This window comes from Bidens hawaiensis, unplaced genomic scaffold, assembly GCF_021521415.1.
Source record: "Bidens hawaiensis isolate Kalapana, Puna unplaced genomic scaffold, B.hawaiensis_p1.1 tig00026611_1, whole genome shotgun sequence".
NCBI classification, from domain to species: domain Eukaryota; kingdom Viridiplantae; phylum Streptophyta; class Magnoliopsida; order Asterales; family Asteraceae; genus Bidens; species Bidens hawaiensis.
This window is the reverse complement of record NW_027494277.1, coordinates 177,403-185,436: the sequence shown is the minus strand read 5'-3', so window position 1 is coordinate 185,436 and position 8,034 is coordinate 177,403. Positions and strand designations below refer to the sequence as shown.

General features: G+C 36.8%; 1 protein-coding gene across 1 annotated transcript; it reads right to left on the bottom strand.

Annotated features, from left to right (window-relative positions):
• Nucleotides 1–3,512: 3,512 nt before the first annotated feature.
• LOC143573697 (4-coumarate--CoA ligase 2-like) lies at nucleotides 3,513–5,751 on the bottom strand. The gene is made up of 3 exons (XM_077058505.1): nucleotides 4,603–5,751; nucleotides 4,032–4,376; nucleotides 3,513–3,961 (listed from the first exon to the last, which is right to left on the bottom strand). The coding sequence occupies exons 1-3, from the start codon at nucleotides 5,749–5,751 to the stop codon at nucleotides 3,890–3,892; spliced, it is 1,566 nt and encodes a 521-aa protein (XP_076914620.1). The 3' UTR covers nucleotides 3,513–3,889.
• Nucleotides 5,752–8,034: the final 2,283 nt, after the last annotated feature.

Below are 8,034 nucleotides of genomic sequence, written 5' to 3'. Positions count from 1 at the left end.
ACTGATTTACGGTTTGGAAGGGTAGGAGATGAAGTACAGCTGAGGTCACACAACCATTTTGCAAAGAAGATACAGAGAGAAAGGATAGGAAGATGATTCCACGTGGTGACAACCAAAAAAATCAACGGCTGGTATTTAGACTTTTCATGAATAGTCTTTTTAGTGAGTGCATCAGATGATGCTTTTTAATATATATATATATATATAATCATAGAAAAAAGTGTGTACAGAAGATATTTATAAGGTTGAGAGACCTCATCATAAACTTCTACACAAGTAACCAAAAAACAAATGATGAGATCTTGAATGTTACATGAATTTTCACATCGTCACAAAGCTAGGGCTAACATATCGTGTATACCCGTACACGATAAGACACGAATACGGAATTTGTATACATGTACACGACATGAAAACTTATCGTGTACATGTATCCCAAACACGAACGCAAGCATGTTACTACCTGGTATACATGATAATATACGATAAGAACTGTTTATAAACACATATTTGACAACCTGTTTAGTGAAACAAAAGTCAGAGAGGGAATGCTCGTGAGTGGTGAGTGATGACGGTTGAGAAGAGAGTGAGAATGTTTTAGGAATTTAGGGTTTAGGATAACTTATAATTACATATATATTTAATTATAAAAATCTAACCATATACTTGACATATACTTAACAGGTTAACAAGTATTTTACCTGTTTAGACACGAAAATTAACAGGTAAATTCGTGTCTACCTGTTTAGTACACGAAACATGTTAAGATCGTACTTGTAACCTGTTAAAGTCTTATAAGTATATGTCGTGTATTCGTGTCTCGGGTATAAATTGTCAACCCTACATAAAACAACAAACATATAACACATGTGATGGTGATTAGTAGAAAATGGAATTTCATACAAACTCCAGCTAAGCATGCTCTCTTTTTGAAAAGCAAAGTTTAGTGAATGTGAATATTAATAGTTTGATGTTGTGAATATTAATAATTTTATGTAGTGAACTAGTAGTGTGAACTAAACTAGCTCGGCTTGTTACTTTGATTCGTTCTAGTAATTTTTTTTATGCAAAAATTAAAACTTGTGTAATAAAATTCAAATCAACTTCACACGAAAATCTTCATCCTAGTGTTAAACAAACTATACACATTGACTTAATTTAAAATTTTAAACTTATCAGTTTCAATTGTTTTACCTTATTTAAATTTGGATTCAACGTAAATATTATATTGTTAATATAAATTTTAAACTTCAATGATGCCCTCACATTGAGTCTGAATTATCAACCCTATAACTGCTAAAACGGCCTAAAAATTAGGCCGGGAATCATGAAAGTTTACTATATATAACGTTATATCAAAGGTAATAATCTAATACCTATTGACCATCCCGACATAACTTGCAAAAGGAACATTGTATGGCGACTAGCCGATGACCTATAATTATGTCATGGTTGGTTACAAACTTACAATAAGTGTATGCAACATTCCTTTTGTGGGTTGTCATTATGTCCAAAATCATAACGTTTTGTTGTGTTTTCTAAAGTTAGTTTGAAAAACTAGTGTTGTCATTATGTCCAAAATCGCTCGTTGTTTCTCTTCAGAGACTTCATTCCTCATGTCATCAGCGTACGCCTGCCCACCCTCCCTCCCTAAATTCGTGTGTTGATTGCACTCTCCACTGCGGTCTAGATAACCACCATCGTTTTCCACATCATCATTGCCACCACCATCTAAATGTATTGCCACATTGTTCTTGTATACGTTGCCATTGCCGCCCAATTTTTTGCCACTATGGTCAAGATTTGTACGTCACCACCATCGTTAAGCTATATACAACTTTGTGCACCCATATATCTAACCAATCATTCATTCTCCCTCTAACTCTCCTTCCAATTGGTATTCTAAAGCTAGTCACAAATTTAAGAAACTGTTTAGAAAGATCTAGAAAAAAATAGTCACGTACTTCAAATATAATATCATAAATTCCAACTGGGAAGTTGATAATTATAATTATTTCCTCTGTCACCTTTACTACATTGAGAAAATCCCATTAAGTAATGAAATTAGCGCTTTTTTTTTAGTTTTCCTGATCAAGATCGAAGGACTTCTATCTTGCATCTTTGGTACTTCAAGAATCACTTCCGTTGGCATACGAGTTTCAAATTGACCTGATCGCCTTGTAACAATTCAAACGCGTTATCATATCTGTCTATAGCCGGCTTCACGCAAGTTAGCTTTGGATTTTGGATAAATTTTATCTCTTCTATCTCAGGGTCGATGGATGGCCCCTTGTTGACTTAAATTGGTTGAGTTCTGATTTTGTCTCTTCCATTGCAATGCTCCCCATCTATTATAGAAAGTACACTTATGTTTTAAAACTATATTTTGTACTTTACAAACTAACACATGCATGTTTAACTTTATAGCACACATAATCAACTAATAAAACTTTAATAATAAACATTTTATCACGAGCTCAGCATAACCTCTTTTAGCTTGTGTGCATATATTTCGCCCGCTAAAACCTTTTCTCCAAACAACATACCAACATCTTTCACCGACTTAAATGGTTATCGACTATCGATCTCCACTCTTCCTCTAACCACCAATCTCCCCTCCATATCCTCCTCAAAACCAAGGCATGAATCCAACAAAACACAAACCATAAAACACACCAAAATGTGTTTTTTTATGAAATGGATCTTATTTTGTAATCTTTGCCTGTCTTTCCAAACCCAGTGCAGCACCTGATACAAGAGGTTGCAAGCATACATATTTCAAGTCAAATTAACTTAAAAAGTTTTAAATAATATGCCTTTGAATATATTGAATCTTAAAAGAAACACGCCTTTCCTGGTAAAACACAACATATCGCATCTATTACAATGTCGTATCTAGAAAATTAACAGTAATGGAATTCAAGCTAGAAAACTAACAGTTACGAAAATTAAAAGAGTTATACCATACTATACTACTATGGAAGACTATATTAACATACCTGTCTGTGCAGATTGTTTACCACATCATATCCGGAGTCAAGCCATGACCTTCCGTTAACACTAACAGAAGAGGAATCTTTATTTGATTGAATCTGAGCTTCGATAGCCGATATCCGAGCCACAATGTCTCGTTTCGAATCTTCAACAACTGGTGAGCAATCCGTCAGCAGCTCCTCTGTTGGATTCCATTGGTTCCGTATAATTATGTCATCATTAGGCTATCATATCAGCCTCCAACCATATATTGCAACCATATTATATAGAAGAAACCTTAATATTTTGTAACTACGGTATAATAATTCAAGTTATGTTCATAGTTAATACCATTATCGTCTTGAACAGAACAGATTCCACTGATTACAACATCTACGGATACCTAGCTAGCTAATGTTATAAGTTTTTAATTACTAAAATCTAATAATACATTAGTTGAAAACATCACAACCAAACTTACAAGATAAGAGAGACATATCGAATGTAAATTGCATGATTTTGTATTTGGTAACCGAAATTGATCAGTTGTGGAAGGCCGTATGTATACTTATTATTAATACAATAATTAAGCTGGTATTAATAAACCACAAACATATATTAATTAAAGAGTGCATCATGTGGATGGGAGTTTGGCTCTAAGGTCTTTTCTTAGAATCTTCCCTGATGCAGATTTGGGTATGGAGGTGACAAAGTACACCTTGTGCAGTTTCTTGTAGAAAACCACCTGTTTCGCAATGTAATCTTTAACCGCTTCTTCACTTAGCTCCATCCCAGTCGACAGCAGTACAAACGCAACGGGTACCTCCCCAGCAGCAACATCTTTTTGCCTGCTACGTACTAACTAATTAATTAATACTGACGTTCATTTCATTATTATTGTATATGTTCAAACTACTTACGGGACAACAGCAGCATCCGCAATACAAGGATGGCTCACTAGAAGCGCCTCTAGTTCAGCTGGTGGCACCTGTGGAGTTGATATTTAAAAGCTAGCTAGCTGCACATATATATAATGTAGGTAGCTAGCTGGTTGGTACCTGGAAACCTTTGAACTTGATGAGCTCTTTAACTCGATCTACAATGAAAACTTCATCGTCGTCGTCAACATAGCCAATATCACCAGTGTGAAGCCAGCCTAGTTGGTCTATAGTTGCAGCTGTGGACATGGCATCATTCAAGTATCCTTTCATGATCTGAGGCCCACGGATACATATCTCACCAGGCTGGTTATATCCGAGGGAGCAACGAGTGTAGGGGTCGATCACCTTGAGCTCAGCATTCCTAACAACAATCCCACAAGATCCCGACTTGGTAGGCAAAGGTTGTTTCGCAAACGCTGCACTCATTGACAACACAGGCCCTGCTTCTGTCATCCCATATCCCTGCACTCATTCATCAATCATGCAAATAATATTTGAACTAATCTGAAACTACTTCCCAACCAAATACTACACTATGCTGTAATTACACTATGTTATATATATAATTACACTACTTAATTCACACAGTTAGCACATTAATTTAATTTGTATGATCCAAACTCTCTCTCTCTCTCTATATATATATATATATATTTGAATAAATAAATTAATAAATTGGGCAACTAACCTGACCGAAAATTGCCTGGGGGACTCTACCTCTGAGACCATCTTCCAGCTCCTTCCCAAGCGGTGCCGCCCCCGACAACACCACCCTTATCGAGCTCAAGTCGTAGCTCCCAACCATCGGATTCTTAGCCAAAGCCAGCACCAAAGGAGGCACTACCGCGGCCACAGTCACCCTATACCTCTGAATATGCTCAAGTAGTGATCTTATCTCAAACTTAGGCATCAACACCACCGCGGCTCCAGTTCTAAGCGAACACAAGAGTATTGAATTAAGTGAATATATATGGAAAAGCGGGAGCACGCATAAAACCACATCGTCTTGTTTCAGATACAAATTCGGGTTGTCCCCGTCTACTTGCTGAGCCACACTAGTAATCAAACTCTTGTGCGATAGTATCACACCTTTTGGCAGCCCTGTCGTCCCGGACGAAAATGGTAAGGCCACCGCGTCATCTGGATCAATTGTGACAGAGGGAATATCATCATGATCATCATCCAGGTCATTGCAAATCAGAACAGAGAAATGCATGCACTTGTCCTGGACGGGTGGGTCATCGACGGTGATGATTGGGATCAAATCAAAGTCGTCCGTGTTATAATTACAATTACGAATTAGCTTGTCCACGTACTGAGCTTGGGTGATTATTATCTTGGCGCTTGAAGCAGTGAACTGCTTGAATATCTCTCCAGCAGTGCAAAATGGATTTGCCGCAGTAGTGATGGCGCCAATCATGGAAGCGGCGATGAAGGTTAAGGCGAATTCAGCGCAGTTTTGAAGGAGGAGCATGATAACGTCACCTTTTGAAATACCTAGCCTGAGCAAGCCTTTGGCAATCCTGCGAGAGAGAATATATGTCTGGGAGAAGGAGTATGTGGTACCGGTGGAGCCGACAACTAGACAGGGCCGGTCTGAGAATCGCGAAACATTTTGGAAGCAGTAGGAGTGAAGGGGCATGTTGTTTGGGATGTAAGGCAAGTCTGGTAACTTGGATCTAAACACAACCTCAGAATCATTTTGTTTATGATTATTATTATTATTATTATTATTAATGCAAGTAGAAGGAGAAGAAGAAACCGCGAGTGGCGGTGGAGATGGAGGTGGAGGAGGATGTGTTTCGGGTTTCTGAGCTGCTAATTTAACGGACAACATGATCGTCGTCTACGTTGATGAAATAAGGTGTTTGTTTCTGTTATGGAAGTTGTCTTGTGTTGATGGTAGCTAGCTAGCTAGGTACAGCTTGTTATTAGTTTGTTATTCTTCTGGAGTTGCATGTCTTGTAAAATATGGGATAAATTTGTGAGAGTAGAAGAGGAAGTGCAAGAGGGTGACATGCAATCCCATATCCATGCACTAGCTCATTCATTGATCATGCAAATGGAGTGACAACCAACACGTACTAATTACGTAATGTATAATATGTAATATTTTGAACTAATCTCAAACTACTTCCCAACCAAATACTACAACATTCATTGATTAATATATTTATATATAATTTACTAACAAATTAATATATTAATTCACACTAACAACTTCCATTGAAAACTAACTACAAAGTTTGTCGTAACGAAATAGTAAATAAAAAAAATATATACATGAAGGGGGTCCTAGTAGTTTAACCCGGTACGAAAAGAAGTGTTCATTTTATGCAGTTGCCAAAGTTAAAGTCCAGTTGCGTTGTTTGGTCGAAAAAAGGCCAACTGCCAATGTAACACATGTGAGGGATTTAAAAGCAATAAACTAAATTTTGTTCAAACAGTTTACGTGTAATAAACTGAACTTTGACTTTAAAAAGTCAAAATGGATCATTTGGCATATTTTAATTTTATTTGTTTATGTAAAGTACTTAGCCTAAACAACAGTTGATTTCGTCTATACAGATTCAGTAGAGCAACAACATGAAAATATTTCAATACTTAAATATGGTGTGATTACTATAAATTACTACAAAATTTCACTATCTTTAAATGGTTTCTTGTACCTATTTTAAGTAATCAAACACACAAACATAGATCAATCAAAGCATCTATAAGTATAATAAGGGTGCAACCACAATATCTCTCTTTGATGTTTGAAACCACATCTTCAAATTTGGATTCAAGTTCACACTCTTCCATTCTCTTAATACCTCCGATCAAACTGCCTTCAAATACATGTGTTATTTCTATTATCTTGACCCTTTTGCATATATATAATCTTCCCTATAATATCATGCATAAACAAACTCACAAAACTCTCTAAGTCAATTTCAACATGTCAAACCAATACACATTTGGAACAAACCATGTAACAAAATAACAAAATATGAATAAAATCCACGCAAGCCTGAAAGACCGACCCGTAAGGATAAACGAGCTACGCTGTCAAGCGATCAGGATTTGTTATTAGTGATTACCGACTTCATGGTTTATCACAATGAAAGGTCCGCCAAGCTTGACGAAAGTTGTCACACCCTCAATTTCCACGTGCGGGGTTTTACCGCGAGGCGCGTAACAAACCAGGATCTCAGTCGTTAGTTACACCAAACAACGTCTAAATGTTTTAAAAGACTTTATTGTCCCATATTTGGGAAAACCATTTCAGAGTTAATGTATATTGTTTTAAGATGCGGAAGCGTAACATAGCGGGAAAAATAAATCCCTAAAAAAAAGCAAACAGTCTAAGGCGCAAAACACGCGCAAGCCATAACATTATTAATTAAAAAGTTCCAAGTTAGGATGCAATGTTTATGAGTGACCATGAATGCAACTCCTATCCGTGCACTTGATTTTAGCGACCTGAGAAAGACATGCTAAAACGGGTCAACACAACGATTGGTGAGTTCACATGTTTGAGTTTAAAACAAGTTTGTCAAACAAACCAATAAGTAAGTAAACATTGTAATGGATAGGATAAAGTATGGATAATGTATGCATTAGTAATACCACTAGTTAATTAGGCTAGTAATCATGTTACATTAGTGTAAGTTTCATTGTGACCGAGGCTGACTTTTAGTTTGTTGCCACCCACGGAGTCTAATACGACTAGTGCATATTGTGTTTCTAGTAAATGAAGACACCCGGCGACTCCCTCTCCCGAGAGCCCCAAAAGGGTTCGTCAAACCCAGTAGTACTACCTTTCATTACTCAGACAATGTACAATTGTTAGTGGTCCAATGTATATGGGGGACTTCAGTTTAAGTTCACTATGTACACATGAGTTATTAACAAAGTCTACAATATCCAAAAAGTTTTGTATGCATGCTTCTCCCCCAAAAGGAGTAAGTAAAAAGAGAGGCAGTGAAACTCACCTCGAATGCGGTTCAAATGAAAGTCAACTGCTTAAGTCAAAGTTGTTCTAGTGCCTAAATCATACAAGCACTATAAATATTTGCTAAGCGATCCCTAGAACCCTTAGTATCCAAACAATCCCATTGTTTATTAGAAGTTTGAC

Excerpts from the sequence above, each read along its gene's own strand:
- LOC143573697 (XM_077058505.1), bottom strand. The coding sequence starts at position 5,751 with ATGTTGTCCGTTAAATTAGCAGCTCAGAAACCCGAAACACATCCTCCT. Across the intron at positions 4,377-4,602 it reads CCCAGGCAATTTTCGGTCAG|GGATATGGGATGACAGAAGC; the intron begins GTTAGTTGCCCA and ends GAATGAGTGCAG. Across the intron at positions 3,962-4,031 it reads TCAAGTTCAAAGGTTTCCAG|GTGCCACCAGCTGAACTAGA; the intron begins GTACCAACCAGC and ends TCAACTCCACAG.